Here is a 21910-nt window from a genome sequence, read left to right on the forward strand (position 1 = left end):
CTGCACTCGACGGAGCTTCAGAAATCGAAGAGGCGCCTGCTCAGAAATCGAAGAGGCGTTTGCTTTCTCAAAAGCTGGGCTGCTTAGAGATCACGAGGGTTGATCTTAGAAATCGAAGAGGCGTTTGCTTTCTCAAAAGTTGGGCTGCTCAAAGACCAAGAAGGCCGATCTCAGAAATCGAAGAGGCGCTCGCTTTCTCAAAAGCTGGGCTCCCCAGAGACAACGAGGGCCGATCTCAGAAATCGAAGAGGCACCTACTTTTCCAGCCTTGTCAGCACTTGTCACACGCACACTCAGCTTTGCGGAAATTATGGGCATTCTGTCGAAGACTTCTGGGGAAGTAGAAAACACATGAATCTTACTGTTCAATCACCCACTTCCCACACGCAACAATAGCTCATGGGTACCACATATAACTTTGCCAAAGTTCTCTGCCAAAGTTGAGCACGTGAAGCTTGCAGCTCCCACTACATCGCTCTGACCAAGAAGGGTAAAAGAATAGCAAAGAAACAGCATTAACAAAGTTTAGACCCATAAATTTTGAAGGTCTAGCTACCATATTATTACCCACAAGGGTAAAGGAACAGTACCACTGCTGGATAATTGGAAAGTCCCTGTGTGTCAACCTCTGTGCTTCGTGGCAAGGTAGACTAGCAAACATGCCCAACCTTTACTCACATTCGAGAAAACACTCCCAATAAGATTGCTTGCTCCAAAATCGAAGAGGCACCGTCCTCCGAATCTCGAGAGCCAGACTTCCAACATGACTACTTTCTTAAAAATCGAAGAGAGGGTAAAGGAACAGTACCATTGCTGGATAATTGGAAAGTCCCTATGTGTCAACCTCTGTGCTTCGTGGCAAGGTAGACTAGCAAACATGCCCAACCTTTACTCACATTCGAGAAAACACTCCTAATAAGATTGCTTGCTCCAAAATCGAAGAGGCACCGTCCTCCGAATCTCGAGAGCCAGACTCCCAACATGACTACTTTCTTAAAAATCGAAGAGAGGGTAAAGGAACAGTACCATTGCTGGATAATTGGAAAGTCCCTATGTGTCAACCTCTGTGCTTCGTGGCAAGGTAGACTAGCAAACATGCCCAACCTTTACTCACATTCGAGAAAACACTCCCAACAAGATTGCTTGCTCCAAAATCGAAGAGGCGCCGCCCTCCGAATCTCGAGAGCCAGACTCCCAACATGATTACTTTCTCAAAAATCGAAAAGACACTGCTCCCCGAATCTTCGAGAGCCAGACCCCCAACATGATTGCTTTCTCAAAAATCGATGAGGCATCGTTCTCCGAATCAATTGAAGAGGCGCTCGCTTTCTCAAAAGCTGGGCTGCTCAGAGACCACGAGGGCCGATCTCAGAAATCGAAGAGGCACCTACTTTTCTAGCCTTGTCAGCACCTGTCACACGCACACTCAGCTTTGCAGAAATTATGGGCATTCTGTCGAAGACTTCTGGTGAAGTAGAAAGCACATAAATCTTACTGTTCAATCACCCACTTCCCACACGCAACAATAGCTCATGGGTACCACAGATAACTTTGCCAAAGTTCTCTGCCAAAGTTGAGCACGTGAAGCTTGCAGCTCCCACTACATCGCTCTGACCAAGAAAGGTAAAAGAATAGCAAAGAAACAGCACTAGCAAAGTTTAGACACATAAATTTTGAAGGTCTAGCTACCATATTATTACCCACAAGGGTAAAGGAACAGTACCACTGCTGGATAATTGGAAAGTCCCTGTGTGTCAACCTCTGTGCTTCGTGGCAAGGTAGACTAGCAAACATGCCCAACCTTTACTCACATTCGAGAAAACACTCCCAACAAGATTGCTTGCTCCAAAATCGAAGAGGCACCGTCCTCCGAATCTCGAGAGCCAGACTCCCAACATGACTACTTTCTCAAAAGCGAAGAGAGGGTAAAGGAACAGTACCATTGCTGGATAATTGGAAAGTCCCTATGTGTCAACCTTTGTGCTTCGTGGCAAGGTAGACTAGCAAACATGCCCAACCTTTACTCACATTCGAGACAACACTCCCAACAGGATTGCTTGCTCCAAAATCGAAGAGGCACCGCCCTCCGAATCTCGAGAGCCAGACTCCCAACATGATTACTTTCTCAAAAATCGAAGAGACACTGCTCTCCGAATCTCGAGAGCCAGACCCCCAGCATGATTGCTTTCTCAAAAATCGAAGAGGCATCGTTCTCCGAATCTCGAGAGCCAGATACCACAGACCACTTTTTCAAAGTGCTCTGACAGAGTTAAAACATGTGAAACTAGCAGCTCCCACTACCGTGCTATGACCAAGCAGGGTAAAGGAATAGCATTACTACTTGTTGTTAGGGAGACTCCTATATATGTCGACCTCCATCCCCAACGGACAGGCAGACCTGCAAAAATGCTCAACCCTTCATCATATCTGAGAGGGCACTCCCAACGAAGCCTTTCGAAATATTCAGCTTTCTTTCCCCCCGATAATACCTCTGCAAACAAGCTATACTAGAGCAAGAATATCTCATATCATCAGGGTTAAAAGCAAGAGTATCCCATATCATGCTTTTTCCCTGTCTTTTCCTTTGGCCTTGTTTTTACCTGCAAGACAAGGAGAAAGAGAGCAATCAGTCAGCACTTGGAATCAAGCTTCCAGCCAGGAACTGACTGCCTGGAACCCCTTACCTGATTACTTACCTGACATTGCTCTCGAGTACTCATCTTCAACATCTTATGTTTCCAGGGAAGATTCCACATCTGCTTGAGGAACAGATAGGGCAAGTGCGAAGGATACAAGGAAGCATGTGGAGACAAGCGTAACAGCACACGTGCCGATACATCCATTACTCTGTCAAAAGCAAAAGTATCCCATATCAGCAGGGTGGAACGTACTCTAGATTTGATGGACTTGTTTTGACCCTCAAATTCTTCAGTCGGCCTTATATTCTGGAGGAAACCAGAAAACCCTCCAGCTCAGTTCAAGAATAAGCCTGTGGAAAGTTACTTCTTCAAAAGCAAAAGTATCTCATATCATCTCTTCTCATTTTTCTTCTCTTTATCCTTCATGCTGCTGCAAGATGGGGAGAAGGTGAACAATCAGTCGGAGCTCTGATTGCTTACCTTGTCTGTCACCTCTTTCAGCAGACCCCCTAGCTCGGCAACTTGGGGGACTCCTACTACATGGTTTGTATCGCGCTTGACCAAGCCTGAAACTACAAGTAAGCTTCAAGTGAAATTGATACATTACCTTGTGCATCTCCACCAGTTAAAGATACCACCCCTGGATGGAGGAAGAGTACTTCCAGAGAAGATGCCACATCTACCTATGAGACAGATAAGGCAAGTCAAGACGACACCACACTCCGATATTTAGAAGTTTAGTGATTACGAGATCATTCTCCCACAATATTTCCTAATGTCATTTGTACTAAATCATTCACTTGTACTCACTAAAGGAGAGCTTGAACCTATGTACTTGTGTAAACCCTTCACAATTAATGAGAACTCTTCTATTCCGTGGACGTAGCCAATCTGGGTGAACCACGTACATCTTGTGTTTGCTTTCCTATCTCTATCCATTTATATACTTATCCACACTAATGACCGGAGCAATCTAGCGAAGATCACAAAAAGCGACCGTTTTCGCCACCTAGGATCTATCTTGCAAGAGAACGGAGAATTAGATGGAGATCTCAACCATAGAATACGAGCTGGATGGATGAAGTGTAAGAGTGCATCCGGCGTGTTGTGTGACCGTCGTAGGCCACTGAAGCTCAAGGGAAAATTTTATAGGACGGCAATAAGGCCAGCGATGTTGTATGGCACAGAATGTTGGGCGGTGAAGCATCAACACGTACACAAAATGGGTGTAGCGGAGATGAGGATGCTTCGTGGGATGTGTGGGCACACGAGAAAGGATAAGATTGGGAATGAGGATATCCGAGGTAAAGTAGGAGTAGCCGAAATTGTAGGAAAGATGAGAGAAAATCAGCTCCGGTGATTTGGACATGTGCAAAGAAGGCCGACTGACGCTCCGGTTCGAAGATGTGACTACGGGACAGAGGTTCAGGGCCGAAGGGGTAGAGGAAGACCTAGGAAAACTTTGGAAGAGACTCTAAGAAAAGACTTAGAGTACTTGGATCTAACGGAGGACATGACACAAAACCGAGCGCAATGACGTTCTAGGATTCATATAGCCGACCCCACTTAGTGGGAAAAGGCTTTGTTGTTGTTGTTGTTGTTGTTGTAGTGAAAGAAAAACATCTGAAATTTCTGAGCAAACTTCTGCATGCTAGTATTTGTAAGTACATATTTGCTTTATTCTGCCTTCTTGAAGTTCATGTTGGTGTAGTTCAGAAGCCCGAAAGCCCAAAATTATTTCGGGACTCCCAAAATCCTGAAACTATTTCGGGATTCCCGAAAATTGGGATTCCCAAAAATTTGGTTTGGGATCGGTCTTGAAATTAGGAATCCCGAAAATTTCGGTTTGGGAATCGAGACAAGGGTTCCGAACCGAAACCAGTAGCTTTCGAGGCTTCAATTCGTATTTCGCTTTCGACGTTAAACTAACGTACAAAAATGAAATTATGACACTTAAGAAAGTATAAGGACTTTAATCTCGAGACGAGGCTCAATAATTGATTAAGACACCCATTCACGGGCAAAATAGTCATTTCACATGTCTCGCGAGTAAGATACAATATTTTAAGGAATTGGTTGTAACATCAGAAGATCCCTCACTACAAAAAAAATAATTTTGCAAAGAACAAATTTAGTCATGCAAACAGAGATTTTGTCGTCCTAGGTTTTGCCCGACAAAACTTCGTTGTGCCAAGTTCTTGGCACAAAACTCGTTGTGCAAAATTTGCCCGACAAAATTTAGAAACTATCAAGCAATAATACTTTGCCTGATAGACATTTCGACAACTCTTCCATCAAGCAAATTGCATTAACCAACTTTGCTCGATGAACTTTACATGGCCGACTAAAATATTTCATCGGCCAAAGTTTTAATTTAACAAAAAAATAATAACAAAATATTACATGGCCACTAATTGGAGACACAATTTAGGTAAATGATTTACAAACTCTTTTTATCTCATTGTAGTAATATCTCTGTTTTTCGAGCCACATAATTATATATGTCAACAGTGAATCAAAATACATAAACGAGTAAACGAGTCCAAATGACATAAAATAAGTGTTAAAATCAAATAAGCGATCAACTAATTCATAGTCTATATCTTCTCTCGTCCGCAATCACGAAGTTAGCTGAACAGTCCACAAACACGATTAAAGGAATCGTCCAAAAAGCAAAACACGATTAAATGAATAAAATAAAAAATAAAATATATCATAGCTCAAAACCGTGCAACAAAAAATAATATATTAAACTAAAGAATTCAACAATAAAATAAACCATTAGAATTTTGTTTGGGAAGTACAACCTGCACTAATGTTCATAGTTTAGGCGTTTAGTGAAGTAACTTTCCGTGACATCAATGTATATAATATGAGTTCTTTAACTTGAAGTCAATATCATATCAGAACAATTTTTTGGTCAAGAAGATGTAGAGCAACGCGTATATCTCTTCTCTATATAAAACGTGGAAAGCAGTCTACCATTTCAGTATTACCTACTCATCAATTCTCTTACCTTATCAAATCTTGTCTGATTCCATACCAGTTTCCTTGGAGTGTATTAACAAACAGCTATGCAGATTATGCTTCAGTTTGGGCTTGACCCTCATGTTAGGGGATTGGTCTTGTGAAGCGACTTCTCGTAGTCTTCACAGTGCAGCAATGTATGGGAGGTACGAGCAATGGTTGGCTCATTATGGTCGTGTATATAACGATATTAACAAGAAGGAAAAGCGTTTCAAGATATTCAAGGAAAATGTGGCATTTATTGAATCATCCAATAGTGATGCAAACAAATCACACAAATTAAGCGTCAATAAATTTGCAGACCTTACAAATGAAGAGCTCAAATCCGCAAGAAACAGATTCAAGGGGCACGAATATTCCACAAGGACAAGTTCTTTCAAATATGAAAACGTTACAACAGCAGTGCCAGCTTCAATGGACTGGAGAAAAAAGGGAGCCGTAACCCCCAACAAGGACCAAGGCAGATGCGGTAATAATATAAGTGCTTGCTTAGTTCATTAATATCTTAGAAACACTATATGTTCTTTTTAATTTGGGAGTTTAGTTAATTGCTTAAGTTATTCTAACTACTTTTCACTGCAATTAAAATACAGGATGTTGTTGGGCTTTTTCGGCAGTAGCAGCTACAGAAGGAACTGCGCAGCTTACAACTGGTAAATTGATCTCTTTGTCTGAGCAAGAGCTGGTTGATTGTGATACCGGTGGTGAAGACAAAGGGTGTGAGGGTGGCTCGATGGATGATGCTTTTCAATTCATCCAACAAAATCATGGAATTAGTGCGGAAGGTAGTTACCCATACAATGGTACGGATGGGACATGCAACACCAAGGAGGAAGCCAACATTGCAGCCATGATAAGTGGCTTTGAAGATGTGCCTGCAAACAGTGAAAATGCCCTCCTCATCGCTGTTGCTCATCAACCTGTTTCTGTTGCTATCGATGCTAGTGGTTCTGACTTTCAATTCTATTCAAGTGGTGTCTTCACTGAAACTTGTGGAACAATCCTCGATCATGGCGTTACAGCTGTTGGTTATGGAGTGAGCGATGATGGGACTAAGGGCTGGTTTGGTATAGCTGTGCTTTAAAAAAAAACTGTTGTGAGAATAAGCGACTGTAGTGTGAGAATTGCTTGGTAAACTTTTTTGTAAAAGTGCTTTTGGAAAAAAAAAACAGTATGATAGTGTTTGGTAAACTTTTATGTAAAACAGCTGTGACTGTATGAAATGACCAAAAAGGGTATAATACTAGATGTGCTATTAATTTAATTTTCTTAACAAATAAAAGTGAATTATAATATACTTTTTTAAAAGAAAAATATTTATAAACTTTATCTTATATATTAATTAAGGGGTGCTCGTTGGAGGGTTGGCGATGGTTTAAATATAAAGATTTGGGGGTGATAGTTGGTTACCAAGGGAGACTTTCTATAAAGTTCTAAGTGCTAGACCGGCCGGGGTACATCCTTCCATCACCGTGCATTCTTTAATGGTAGAAGATAACGAGATGCACTGGAATACAAACCTAATTCGTACTTGGTTTATGGAAGAGGAAGCTAATTTGATATTGAGTATCCCTCTGAGTTTATTTAATCCTACAAATTCTTTGATTTGGACTAAGGAGTCTAAGGGTGTATTTACGACTAAGAGTGCTTATTTTGTGGCTAGAACATGTCATGGTCTTGGGGGGGATGAACCGGTTGGGTCTGCGTTACATGAGGATACCAAATTTCTTTGGAAGGCATTGTGGCGTGCAAAAGTACCGGGGAAGGTCAAAGTTTGTGTTTGGTGTGGGATTATGAATGCTTTTCCAACGAAAGTGAATTTGAAGACTAGACGGGTTCTTTCAGAGGTTATATGTGGGTTTTGTGATAAGGAGGCAGAGACAGTCGAACATGCCCTATTACAATGCCCACGCTCAGCTGCAATTTGGTTTAGTAGTCCATTGGAATTTGTTTATTTCAGAGAATAGAGGAGGGCTTTGGTGGTTGGTTGATTGATATGGTGAAAAAAATAAAAAAGGACAGCTTTGAGTTGCTTTTGGTGTTGGTGTGGAGCGTATGGAAGGCTCGTAACGAATTTATTTGGAAAGGTGTGGATGTTTCCCCAGTGGATGTGCACCTTAAAGCCCAATCTTGGTTGACGGAATTTAAGAAATGGAATGAGGTTCAATCACCTTCACCAACGGTTCGTGTTCACAAGTGGAAACATCCGGAGTTTGGATGGATAAAGTGTAACTTTGATGCGGCTTGGGAGGAGAATAGTTTGTATGGGGGTATAGGAATTGTGGTTCGAAAAGCCACAAGAGGTTTTATAGCTGCAATGGCTTCGCGGGAGACTGGTATCACTTCGGCTCTGCATGCAGAGGCAGTTGCTGCACGCAGTGCAGCGTTGTTTGCTCGGCATTGGCGTGAACAACTGGTGCAGGTGGAAGGCGATGCTTTAATGGTGGTTTCCGCTATACAGAGTGCGGGAACAGCTTTCTTGGGTCACTTTGGTCATCTGTTTGCTGATACCAGGCGCATCTTGCAAGAATTCAAGCAATGGAAGATTTCTTTCAACCCAAGGGAGACGAATAAAGTGGCTCATCGGCTAGCAAGGTGGAGTTTAACGGTTAATCATCCCATTTCTTGGTTTGAAGAACCCCCTGATATCATATCTGATTTATTATTGGAGGATAGTCTTTCTTGTTAATTTGGTGCGGGACACTCTTTTTTCCTTCAATCGGGTTGAAAGCCCCTGCAAGGTTTTTATGGAGGCCCATTGTTAGCACCCTATCCTTGAATTGTACGTTTTATCTTCATTTCAATGAATATCGTACTTGCTTCAAAAAAAAAAAATTAATTAGTATGACAAACTATTTCAATTGAAATATTTTAGACTGAATAGCTAGGATTCATTGGTACAATATTGTTAATGTACTTGAAAGTAGTCTAATTAGATGAATTCATCAAACTTGCCGCTATTCTATTTCTTAATGCTTCTATCTCATGGGATCCTTCAACTTGATAATTTTGGTATTCATCATCATCATCATCATCACTATTATCGCTCTCTTCACAATAGTCCCTGGGGTCATCAAAATGACGATCACGTTCAGAATACCTCCATATGTAATTATGAAGAGCCATTGTAGCAATGACAATCTTCACTTGCTTATTGAACGGGTAATTAGGCATATCCCTTAAAACTCCCCATCTTTTCTTCCATACCCCAAAAGTTCGTTCAATGATGCTCCTAAGAGAAGAATGCATGTGGTTGAATACCCCTTTATGACCCGTTGGTTCGGGACCCCTACGAAAATCCAGGAGATGATATCTTTCACCTTTATATGGTCCCAAATAACCTCTCATTTGTGGGTACCCCGCATCTACCAAGTAATATTTTCCTGAAAATTGAAAATTTTGTTTTGTATTGTAATAATTATACAAAGCAAGTATGTAAATTGTTATAAATAAGTATGAAGATTACCATTTGGAGGCTTTGAAAAGTTTAAATTTGGATTCTGTAGCACGGATAAAAAAACTCTTGTATCATGTGCAGTGCCTTCCCATCCGGCACAAGCAAATGTGAATTGCTTGTCAAAATTACATGCAACCATAACATTTTGAGTCGGCATTCCTTTCCTACCAATGTATGGAACTTGATCCGGAGGTGGTATTGAAGCCTCAACATGTACTCCATCTATGGCACCAATACAATCCTAAAAATAATAACATAGAAGAAAACCGTCAACCTACACTTTTGGTTTGCAAACACTTATAGTTTACAAATAAGTTGGAAGACGAGTCAAACTTTACCTTAAAATAAGGCATGTATCTTGTATCTCTCCTTATTTCTTGGGGAATGCCATGAAACTCCAAATCCATCGGTTTGATAATATCTATTGCCATCTTACATACGATATCTAACATAACACCAAAATATCTACTAACAGTCTCACTAGAATGTTGAAATCTCTCTTGCGCTAATCTATTTTTCACACCATGTCCCAACATATGCAAGAACATTCCTAATATTTCAATTGCATTCATTTTCCTTGAACCTTTCAATCCATAATTAGTTTGCAAGTCATTGGATAATCTATAAAAGACATCTTTGTTCATCCTAAACATTCTATAGCATCGCACATCATTTCCTCGTAGTACTTCCATCAACCAAATATTACCTGTTTGGGAAGAATTCATACACGGAGTTTTGTGGACATATTTTAAATAATATGTTTCAACAGCTCTCGCTATAGCGCATATAATTACACCATCCTTCAAATCCTGAACATCATCATCAGAGGTATTCATATTGAATGTACACCTGTAACCTAACACATAATTCAACATTCCACAAGTCATAATCCAACAATCACTAAAGAAGTTGTTGATGCACAAAACCGGATGGGTCTTGGAATAACATAAATTCGACCGTGAATCTGCAAGAAAGTAAAGAACATAAGATGTATCGTGGTTCACCCCAATGTTTGGGCTACGTCCACACTGATGTTGATATTGTTTCACCCTGAATGGTGAATATACAAAAAGGCTAGAGGCAGTGTGCTCTCTAGCCTATTTTCTGTGTGCTCTCTTCCCATGGCCTAAAACTTGGCCTCCCTCAATGAAGAGAGTGAGGAGTCCTTTTATAGAATAAGGGATCCTCACTTATTACATATTTGCCCCTTCATCTATTACATAATTACATTTGAGTCCTCCGAGTATTTATACGAGGTCTAAATACGGAGGCCCTAAATATGGTACAAACAGTAAGACCCCTCCAGTTTTGTGCATCAACATTTGACGCTGTCTATGGGAAACGACAAGAAAAGCTGTGTCGGTCCTCTTTTATTTTTTTCATCTCACCACTGTGAATCTGCCAAAACCTAAGAGCCCAAAGCCTCAATGCCCGTCCTTTGTTCCTCCACCACATCAAGATAACTCCCAAATCCACCATCTCTCTACTCTCTAGAGAGAGAAACAATACACACAGAGGAGAGGGAGAGAGAGAAAGAGAGAGAGAGAGAGATCGAAAGCTCCAAAGTTGAGATCAAAATTCAAATCAAAGTTTGTCAATGTTATTTTTCCAACCCAGAAAACCCGACAAGAAGAAGTCAATTTATAGTTGCTAAAACACTGTAATTTTTTGAGCAAATCGAGCTGACTAGGACCAAAAATGGGATGCTGCTATTCGAGGGTAGAACGGGAAGAAATGGTGTCTAGATGTAAATCGAGAAAGCGGTACATGAAGCAGCTGGTGAAAGCATGGCAAGCTTGGTCGGTTGCTCACACCATGTACCTCCGCTCTCTCCGCAGCACAAGCTTTGCTCTGCTTCAGTTTTCGAATGCTGAAATTACCCTTCATCATCACCACCACCACCTCAACAACTACAACCACCACCACAACTACAATCACCGCCACCATAACAACTACCAGTCGCAGCCGTCATCGCTGCAAACCCCGCCAACCCCATAACCACCTCTGCCATCACCTCCACTCAGCTCAAGCTCCGATTCGTGGACGACTTCCACCACCTTCAACAACTCGCGCACCTCCGCTGCCACTGCCACCTTCGTCCACGTGGGATTTCAGGGACCCATTTGCGGCTTCCTCTTCAAGGCCAGTGATGGAAGAAGAGTGGGAAACTATGACTACCGCTTCGAAGGCAGTGATCACCGTCACTGCGGCGAGCACGGTGGAATTGTCGTCAGTGGTGAGCGGATTTTCAAAAGAGAGCGGGACGACGACAAGTGAGCTGGCAATGGTGGTATCGAGAAATGCCAAAGATCTGGTTGAGATTATAAAAGAGCTGGATGAGTATTTTCTCAAGGCTGCTGATGCCGGCAGAATGCTCTCTTTGCTCTTGGAAGTTCCCTGATTCTCTTCTTCTCAGACCAAAGGAGATCTCATGAACTCTTTTATGAGGTCCAGGGAAGAAACTACAACGCACTAGAGGGAGCCGAGCTGAAGGGCGAATAAAGGGCCGAAGTGGTGAGAGAGGTTGTGGAAAGTACGGTGAAGGAGACGAGGCTAGTGGTAGTGGCCGATGGTGGGTTTGAATCAGGTGCATGCAAGCACAGGAGGGTTGATGACCTCCAAAGAAGTGGTTGCGGAGCTCATGAGTGATGACTTCCAAAGATGCTTTTTACAAATGGACAGTAGCGCAGAGACATAGATAGAGAGAGAGGTGTAGTGGAAAGAGAAAAGAAAAAGCAAAAGGATGTCTGGAAATGGAGTGGGAAACAAAAGGAAAAGCAGAAAGCAAAAGTAAAAAAAAAAAAAAGGAAAAACAAGGAAAGAAGAATATCTCATCCTCATCTCTCCTGATCTGCCTCTGCAAAAATAAGGAAATGGAATTATTCCCTTGTCTGTCATCTGCCAAAAGAAAGAAAAATAAAGAGAAAGGAAAAGGTAAAGCATTCAGTAGGCGCAGTACGCACCTGGAAAAAGATCTGCAACAACCCAGTACGCACCAACGATCTGCAATTGTCGAAGCTTTTGTGTCGAAACCTTTGTTTTGAATGATGTGATTTACTTTTCTTATCTTTTGGAGACATCTGTATAACCCCAACAGAGGGTAATCATAAATAAAGAAAGAAGGTAGCATGCCAAAAAAAAAAAACGGCAAGCCCAATATAATGGGCTGGAATGTTATGTGGAGGGCGAAAGCCCATATGCCTAAAAGAGCCAAGCCCTATGGCTTCGAACGCCAACCTCCATCCCTCCACTTAAAGTTGACCCTCTATTATTACCAATCAGGTGATCAAAAGTACGTCCAATACTCAAAAATTATTTGGCAGTCTGCCGCTATTATCACCAACCAGGTGATCAAAAGTACATCTAGTACTCCAAAAATATTCGGCAGCCTGCCGTTATTATCACCAACTAGGTGATCAAAAGTACGTCCAGTACTCCAAAAAATCATACATGAGCATCACTCATGTCAATCATACATAAACATTCATGAGCATCCATCTTCACACCATTCATGAGCATCACTCATGTCAACATCCATGAGCATCACTCATATCAATCAACATAAACATTCATGAGCATCACTCATGTCAATCAGCTTCGAAAGCTTCATTTATAAAGCTCCAGCTTCGAAAGCTTCATTTATAAAGCTCCAGCTTCGAAAGCTTCATTTACAGAGCTCTAGCTTCAAAAGCTTCATTTACAAAAGCTTCAGTTTTGAAAGTTTCATTTACAAAGCTCCGACTTCAAAGCTTCACCTACAAAGCTTCAGTGCATGGTATACAAAGACCGCCTTCGAACAACCACCACTTCAGCCCATACATGGATTGAATTTGAAGTCTCCAGCCAAAAGACTCTCTTGACTGAAGACTTGGGGGACTACACTATGTACCATATATTGGGTTTCCGCAACTGGGCCTCATGAAAAATACTTGGGGAACTTAACCCATTATTTATGTATTGAGGAGTGAACCCTTATTTTATAAAAAGGACTCCCTCACCTTCATTAGAGAGCATCGCCACCAGCTGAGCAACCGCCTTGCTTCAAGCATCACTCCTAACCCATCATTTATGTATTGAGGAGCGATCCCTTATTCTATAAAATGGACTCCCTTACCATCATTAGAGAGCATCGCCGCCTGTTGAGCAACCGCCTCGCTGCGAGCATCAACTCTAGCTCATCATTTATGTATTGAGAAGCGAGCCCTTATTCTATAAAAGAGACTCCATCACCATCATTAGAGAGTTTCGCCGCCTGCTGAGCAACCATCTTGCCGCGAGCATCAACTCTAGCCCATTATTTATGTATTGAGGAGCGAGCCCTTATTCTATAAAAAGGACTCCCCCACCTTTAACGCCACAAGCCAAGGCAACCAAGGCAACATAAGCTATAAGTTGAGCAGCCTCGCAACATGTGCTACTTCTAGTTTAGCATCATTTCACATTGAGCACCGCCTCATATCGAGTATTAGTTCTAGACGGCATCTAGTTACTTCGACCCACACACGGACTGAATTTCAAGTCTCTAGCCAAAAGACTCTCTTGACTGAAGACTTTGGGGACTACTGTTTGTACCATATTTAAGGCCTCCGTATTTAGACCTCGTATAAATACTCAGGGGACTCAAATGTAATTATGTAATAGATGAAGGGGCAAATATGTAATAAGTGAGAAGCTCTTATTCTATAAAATGACTCCTCACTCTCCTCATTAAGAGAGGCCGAGTTTTAGGCCATGGGAAGAAAGCACATAGAAAATAGGCTAGAGAGCACACTGCCTCTAGCCTTCTTGTATATTCACCATTCAGGGTGAAACAATATCAACATCAGTGTGGACGTAGCCTAAACATTGAGGTGAACGACGATACATCTTGTGTTCTTTACTTTCTTGTAGATTCACGGTCGAATTTACGTTGTTCCAAGACCCTTCCGGTTTTGTGCATCAACAGAAGTCATAATCCGACATTCATGAACAAGTCATAATCCAACATTTAACAAGAAATCATAATTCAACATTCAACATATAATCCAACATTCAATAAACATGTAGCAACATTCAATACATAATCTTAATGCAAACTACAAACCACATATATAGTCCTAATTCATAGTTTTAAGGTTTTAGCTCCTTATTTTTCTTTGTTGAACATATATTTCAACCAAGTTAGTTGGACTTTAGGATCTTTCATCATGCCAAACACCTCTTGCTTCTCCACACTACAAAATAAACATGTAGCAAACAACCATAACTCGCTAGGTGGCTCAAAACCAGGCAATTGTGCAATAGTCGCTAACGCTTCCGGAATACTATTGCCTATATGCAATTTGGACATCAATGAGTTTGCAGAACTCCTAGTTTCATAAACTTCAACAAGACGGTCAATTTGACCACAAAGTTTTGCAGCACCTCCAATTTTTTTCCCTTTCTTATCAACCTTCTTCTTTTGCAATTCTCCTTGGTTAGCCGCTCTTTTTTGTCCCTTCCTAGTAGTTTGCCTTAGATCTTGCATAGTCTCACTTTCTTCCTCATCATCTAAATCAATTTGTCCTATAGATTCATCTCTTGTCTCTGGTGGTAGTACCCTAGATGAAGGTGCCCAGGCATGTTCACCGGTAGCAACTATGTTCGAGAACATCCTATCTAACTTGTCATCCGTCTCAGGACTAATTCCCTTTTTTTGCAACCTTCCATATTCTTTGTTTATCTACAAGTAAGAAAGAATATGGTTAATACATATTGCATGATATCATAATACATATTGCATGATATCATAATATTAAAAGATAAATACACAAACCTTACTTTTATTATTCCACCACTCCTCAGAGGCATCAACGGTACCCTTGCTTGAATTCCACCCTAGGCCAATTTCTTTACCAACTAGCTCTTTCCACAACTTCCACTCATTTTTAAGTGCATCCCACTTATTTTTTAGTTGCTTTCTTTCATAATCATGCCCTGTCTCTGCCTTAAAGTTAGCTCTAATATTTACATATCCATTTTTGTCAAAGTGAGTGCCCGGACGATGTCCAGCCTCAACCTCCTTGATGCATACATCACAAAATATAGATATATTGTGAGCATTCCATGTAGCTGTAGGATTTGACGAAGATGCCCCCTTGTTTTCCATTGTTACCAACTAGTTGGAGCTTCAATCTGTGCTTAAAGCTGCTTATATGTGAGTGTCATTTAAACCACAGTGCAAATATACAATACAAGTGAAAGGGTTGTATTATGTAAGGACTCAATTATATGAATTACACCAGATTAATTATATATTAGAGGGAAAACTAAAGGTGGTTATCAATTCAAATAAAAGGCAGTTGTAACCTACACAAACTGACATCAACTGCATCTCTGATAGGGAGATGTAGTTGCAGCATATAAAGTCGATTTTGGTCTCTCTTCTCGGGTACTACTTGTTCTCATATCGAATACCAATCCTATTGAGAGTATTGAGATACTATTTCTGAATCCAAGAGAAGAGAAGACAAGATCATGGCTTCACTGTCTTCCACACCGGATTAATTCTATATTTCTTATACTGTCACAACCCCTAATCATGCACGTACTGCATTTAATATGGTCATGCATAGTTTTGATTATCGTTTTAAGCACTGTCATATTGGTATAGTTGTAATCAATCCTTATACATATACTTGTTTACACATCCTACAAAGCTTCCAATATCTCTCTCACACAAACACACAAACAAATTCAAATTCCCAATTTGCATCTCACGATCACCAAGTAGCAGAGAACAAAAGAAAAATTGATGTAACAATTGAACCAAAAATGAGAAATAGCAGCAGCTAGAAGCATGCTCAGGAATTCCATTCCACAAAGGCAAATTAAATCAGCAACAATACAAATTAAAGGGGAAGTAGAAGAAAAAAAATGGACCTCCACGGAAGAACAATCACAAAGCTTAGGTGTACAAGTCTTCAGTCAAACCAAACATGGAACACTCCCTCCCTTTTCTGTCTCTTTCTTAATTAGGAACTCAATCTCACATATGAATCAGTACAAAAGACAATAAAAGGGGCCAATACTAACATATTACAATGTAAAACTGAAAGCAAATATTCCGTCATAACTAATCGGCATGGAAAACCACTGCTGCATATTTCATGTGAAAAATACCAATGGCTACTCCATACCACCTGAATGAGAAACAACAACCAAAGAACCTCCCCACACAAAATGAAAATGATGTACAAGTGAACTTCCTCACATCAATCATGAAAAGCACCAGAGAATGATATACTTTTTCTTTGTTACACCCATCCACATTGTAATTTCCACCAATTTGATATAATAACAAGGAAAAGACCCTGTTACATTTTTATTGCTAACAAAGATTGTTTGACTTTTGAAACACTCAAAATGATGATCACTGATCCAACCAAAGTCATAGTATAAAAAGAAGTTGTAAACCTGACTACAATGACAGGTGAAACCAGCACCAATGAGGAAGAAATAGTCACAACAACTTCGGTTCAAGGGCAAAGAGTAGATAAATACTAAATAGGTCAGGAATGCTGTCGTCTACTATAAAGTCAAGTGTGACCATAATGAACAAGAAAGTGTGACTACCAAGAGAAAACAAATTCGAGTCTTTTACAACCTTGATAAATATCTTCATACCCAATTTCAGGGACTTCTTGTTATTAACTCATCACTTCCCACAATCATTGACTAATGGAGAAAGCAACTTCCGCACAATCTTCAAACAGTACCGTGCTAATCCTAGCTAGGCATATTCTCAAAAACTAAAATCGACTCTTTTATAATGACTCCATATAGACATCTAAAGGTCAAGCTTTTAATAATATCAAGAAACTTTTATGACTAGAAAATAACCACATTCTCTAGAATACTTTCGCTATACCTACGATAAGATCAGGTCACACTACTCCTGCAATTTACAGACAACACCAATTTTATACTCATCTTATGCAAAAGGTTTCTTATATCTTTGTTGGCCTAAAAAGACATAGAAAGGAAAGCCACCAAATAATTTGAACACAGAGCACTCTGCATATATAGCATACAACATACAACATACACATTCTCCCTAGCGCACAAATTTTCTTGTTTCCTCCACAAACCCTAATTTTCTTGTTTCCTCCACAAACCCTAATTTTTTCCCCAATTGTTTTCTCCATCCCCAGTTTTCTCGACACCCATACACTCATCCCTTTGCTCTTCCCACCCCTCTTTCACTCACCCCATCCCCAAATTAAAAAATCCAAACAAATAAATAACAAAATTTTAGAGAAGAGAAGCTTACCAGAGGAAGGAGGGAAGGCGACGGCGATAGAATGAGGGAAGGCGACGGCTGGCGCTGAGACCGACGGAGAAAAAGGAAAATGAGGAGGATGAGAAGAGGTGCAGCTGCAGGCAACAGAGGAGAAGAGGGTGAGTTCAGGAGGGCGTGCGAGAGAGAAGAGGGAGTGAATGTTCTGTGATTTCAGGAGGGCGTGCGAGAGAGAAGGCAAAGAGAAATGATGGCAACACTGGCAATTTGAAAATTTCATTAAAAGAATTATTGTAGCTTTGTGTTTTGAGAAGAAGCTGTTTTATGAAGTTGCTATTTGCAGCTTCAGGTTTTGGACTTTTTTTCACCATAAACTTTGAAATAAAGTTGTTTTTCAAAGTTTACCAAACACCAAAACTACTACTAACTTTTTTTCACCCCAGCTTTTTTTTAATCACCTCACTCCCAAACTTGACCTAAGTATTGGTTGGCGAAGAACTCATGGGGTATATAATGGGGTGAAGAAGGGTACATAAGAATGCAAAGAGATGTTGGTGCACCTGAAGAACTTTGCGGCATTGCTATGTCTGCATTTTATCCCACTGCATAATTTTATGGATAAATTTTACCCCCTCAGGTTTGGGGTTGATTTCAATTTTTTACAACATCTTTAAAACATTTCCATTTCATACATTTGCTTATCATTTTATTTTAATTTCATACATTCGTTAGAAAATCCGTTAAGTAAACTATTAAGTGATGACGTGGCTGCCAAATTTGTGCCATATGACAAAAAAAAAATTATATACATTTAAAAGATAATAATTTACCCTACCCTATTAAAATAAAAAAAATAAAAAAAAAACCCTAAAACCCATATTCCCCAACCCACCTTCTCCCTCTCCTCCACACTGTTCACCTACCCCTCATCTTCAACCTCTTCTTTCCTCCCTCCTTCCCACCAACACACTCTACAAATCCTTGCAATTCCTACACACCTTGAAACAAAACCCAGCAACTCCAAATCCCTCGCTGCAAAGCTCTCTCCTCTCTCTGCCGCCAACCCCAACCCTATCCCCGAACCAACCCAAAACCCGTTATCTATCCTCACTCTATCTCATCTCACCAAATTCACATAGGCTCATCTGCCCTTCCCCTAATTTCAAACCCATACATGGACACAACCACCATTGTTGGTGCCTCCAGAGTCCATGAAGTGCACAACTGCACGTCTTTGTGTTTTCCGGATTAGCGGTAATGTGGTTCATCCTGGGAGTCTAAACCTTTTTGAGATCCCCGACTACCAATGGAGACTGGGTTTTTTTGTGACGGAGGCTCAGATATTTGTCGCATTCACCACTGATTCGCCTTTTTCCAACGAGGCTCATAGACCTAACGACGTGTAATCATCCCTAGTGACGGAGATCTCATCCCCGACAACTAGATCTGAGTGATTTCGGTGAAATAGGTCTGGAAGATGAAGATGCACAACGAAAGAGAGAGGTTGTTGAAGAAGACGATGTGGAGAAGATGTGGGGTGGAGGGGTTACGGGGGAGGTGAAGGTGGGGTGCGGGGTTGTGGGGGTTGTGGGGGAGGTGGAGGTGGGGTGGGTTTTTTGGATGAGAGTAGAGGTGGGCAAACGGGTCCTAGACCCACAGGTTGTGGCGGGCTCATAAGGTTCGAGGCAGGTCCAAAATCTTCAAAGACAAAACGAGGCGGGGTGGGTCCAAAAGTCTGAGGACACGGGCCTTCGGCCCAAACTGTCTAATGGAACAAGTCTGCAAATCTCAAATCATGCTTAAGTCTATACCCAACCAAATTTCTCTCTTGTCCATCACAAACCCACCCACCCTCTCCCAAATCCACCTTCAAAATTTAATAAAGATTGAAGCTTTCACTCTCACAGACAGCGATAAGGGGCAATGAAAACCCACATGGAATTCTGATCAGGGGAAGCTTTTTATTTGTGGAATTTCATGGGAGACCTCATATGATAAGCTTAATGAGTACTTCAACTACGACGACGTTTTACAGAAGGTGGTCGTGAAGGATAAGGTCTTCGGCCGCCCTAGAGATTTTGGGTTTGTGGTTTTTGTAAATCCTGTTGTTCTCGATAGGGTTCTTCAGTATAAGAACACCATTGATGGTAGAACGGTGGGATTCAAATTCCCAATTTTTTATTTTTTTCGATGGTAGAATGGTTTGTGGTTTCAGAAACAAGGAGAAGATGGTTGGAGATTTGAAAAAATAACTCAATTCTCTCTAGAAGTTGGGCATTATAGAAAAAGAGTTCACTGCGGAGAATGAGTTCTCTACATAAGGACCTGTGGAGGACCCAAAGAACCGGCCCATTTCAAACTGGTCAGGTTAGGTCCGGTTCCACTTTTAAACTTTCTATTACCTGATCTGGCCCATCCCGTTTTATTTTCAAGCGGGTCCAGTCCAGTTCCTCAAATTTTGGGCCCGACCCGATCCGTGCCCAACCCTAGATGGGAGGAGAGGTGAAGAGAATGGAGGAGGAGAAGGTGGGTCGGGGGAAGTGGGTTTCAGGGTTTTTTTTTTTAATAATAAGGTAAATTATTATATTTTAAATGCATAAAAAAATTATTTGTTTACCACGTAGCACAAATTTGGCAGCCACGTCAACACAAATGTGGATCTCATATTTGCAATGTCATCACTTAACGGATTTTCTAACGGATATATGAAACTGAAATAAAATGATAAGTAAATGCATGAAATTGAAATGTTTTAAAGATGTTGTATGAGGTTGCAATCGACCCCAAAACTGAAAGGGGGTAAAATGTAATTTACCCTAATTTTATAGTATCAAATTAAATATTGGGTAAATTATATTTTACACCCTCAAGTTTGAATGCAATTGCAACCTTATACATTATCTTTAAAATATTACAATTTTATACACAGAGTTACCATTAGTTGAAATATCATACATCCGTTCAAACTTTTGTTAAGTAAATGGTTAAGTGACGATGTGGTAAATATGGGTCCCACTTTTTAATGATGTGGTTTCAAATTTGTGCCATGTGGATTAAAAAAAATTAAAAAAAAATGATAGACAAGAATTATCACAACTTTAGCGGCTCGGTCATCCACTTAAGATTCCCAACTATTCCATTTTTTTATGTTAATAATGTATAGCGGCCGAATAGGACCATTTTCTTCCCAAGACCTTTTACCATTTTTTGATGTTAGTGATGGAATTTTCTTCCCGAGAACTATGGATTATACCGAGAATATTTGAAAGGATAAATGACTTGGCTTACAAGTCATTGGACTATCAACGATTCTCGGAGCCCTAATGTATAAGAATTATGGAGTCTTAACTAGTGTTAAAAATATCGGTATCGGTGGGAATATCGATATGTAAATTTGTGAAAATATTGACGGATATATTGAATATTGACATTGGCTGCTTTCGATGGAAATAATGGAAATTTATAATGAAATTTTAGGGATTGTTTAGCATTGGTTTGGACGAAATATAAGAGTATCTCCGATATTTGACAGATGTGTCAAAAATATTGATGATATATGTCGAATTTAGCATAAACTTAAGAGTTTCTCCGATATAAGGCCAATTTTAGACTCGACCCCCTCATATCTTTAATTCTATGATTTTTTGGATATATCCATAGAAATATCAAATTGTATCAAAGAAATTTTAAACCCTAGCCTTAACCATATGATAAGGACTCTTATTAAGTAAAACACAAAGATTTATAATCATGAAGGGACTCTAATTGATTTAATAGAGTTTTTGCTAATATCCCTTCCAATAATAGGCCGAGTTTGACAGAAACCGTAGCTATAAAACCAAGGAGCATCTGCTCCCATACCGGTCGATCCTCACTAAAACTACAAACCTATTTCGTTATTAGAGGTTATTAAGGATACTGGAAGTAAAAGAGTACTTCAGTTTGCATTCAGAAGGGCCATGCCTGAAGGTAAGTGTCTCTACTGTTTTTGCATGCATGTCGAGATATATTTCATGTACAACTGTTTTAATTGTTACTCTAGTTTCATGTTGATCGATTTTGTGGCATTCTTACAGAGAATGGATAATGTGTTGCTTCTATAGCAAAAAACTTCAGTAATATGTTCTCCCCTCTTCAGGTCGAGGCCATGGGAAGGACATCTTTAGGCGTTAGAGAGGGGTTTTCAAATGTATCATGTTGGAAAGCGATTCACTCTATAGATTGTTAAACCCTTGCACCATCCCTTACAAAATTATGATCTCCTGTTAATAATGAATAAAAATTAACACATATCATCGTTGTAGAAATTGAAATAAGAAAAATATAGGTTAAGAATCTTAAACGTATAGGTGCTTTTCTGCACTTGTTGATCTTGTTGTTTCCATGTCATTCTTTATCTTTGTATTCTCAAGTTGAAATCGGGATAGGTGACTTGTTGATCTTGTTGTTTCCATGTCATTCTCTTAGTTTTGTATTCTCAATTGAAATCGGTATAGGTGCTTTTCTGCACTTGTTGATCTTGTTGTTTCC

General features: G+C 40.3%; 1 protein-coding gene and 1 long non-coding RNA gene across 2 annotated transcripts; one reads left to right on the plus strand and one right to left on the minus strand.

Moving 5' to 3' along the window:
* Positions 1–349: 349 nt before the first annotated feature.
* On the minus strand, positions 350–2381 carry LOC126633688 (uncharacterized). The gene is made up of 2 exons (XR_007627138.1): positions 1760–2381; positions 350–1062 (listed from the first exon to the last, which is right to left on the minus strand). It is a non-coding gene; the product is annotated as an uncharacterized LOC126633688 (long non-coding RNA).
* Positions 2382–5801: 3420 nt separating this feature from the next.
* LOC126582912 (senescence-specific cysteine protease SAG39-like) lies at positions 5802–17894 on the plus strand. The gene is made up of 4 exons (XM_050247140.1): positions 5802–6135; positions 6260–6702; positions 11266–11283; positions 17862–17894. The coding sequence occupies exons 1-4, from the start codon at positions 5802–5804 to the stop codon at positions 17892–17894; spliced, it is 828 nt and encodes a 275-aa protein (XP_050103097.1).
* Positions 17895–21910: the final 4016 nt, after the last annotated feature.

This window comes from Malus sylvestris, chromosome 9, assembly GCF_916048215.2.
Source record: "Malus sylvestris chromosome 9, drMalSylv7.2, whole genome shotgun sequence".
Classification (NCBI taxonomy): Eukaryota; Viridiplantae; Streptophyta; class Magnoliopsida; order Rosales; family Rosaceae; genus Malus; species Malus sylvestris.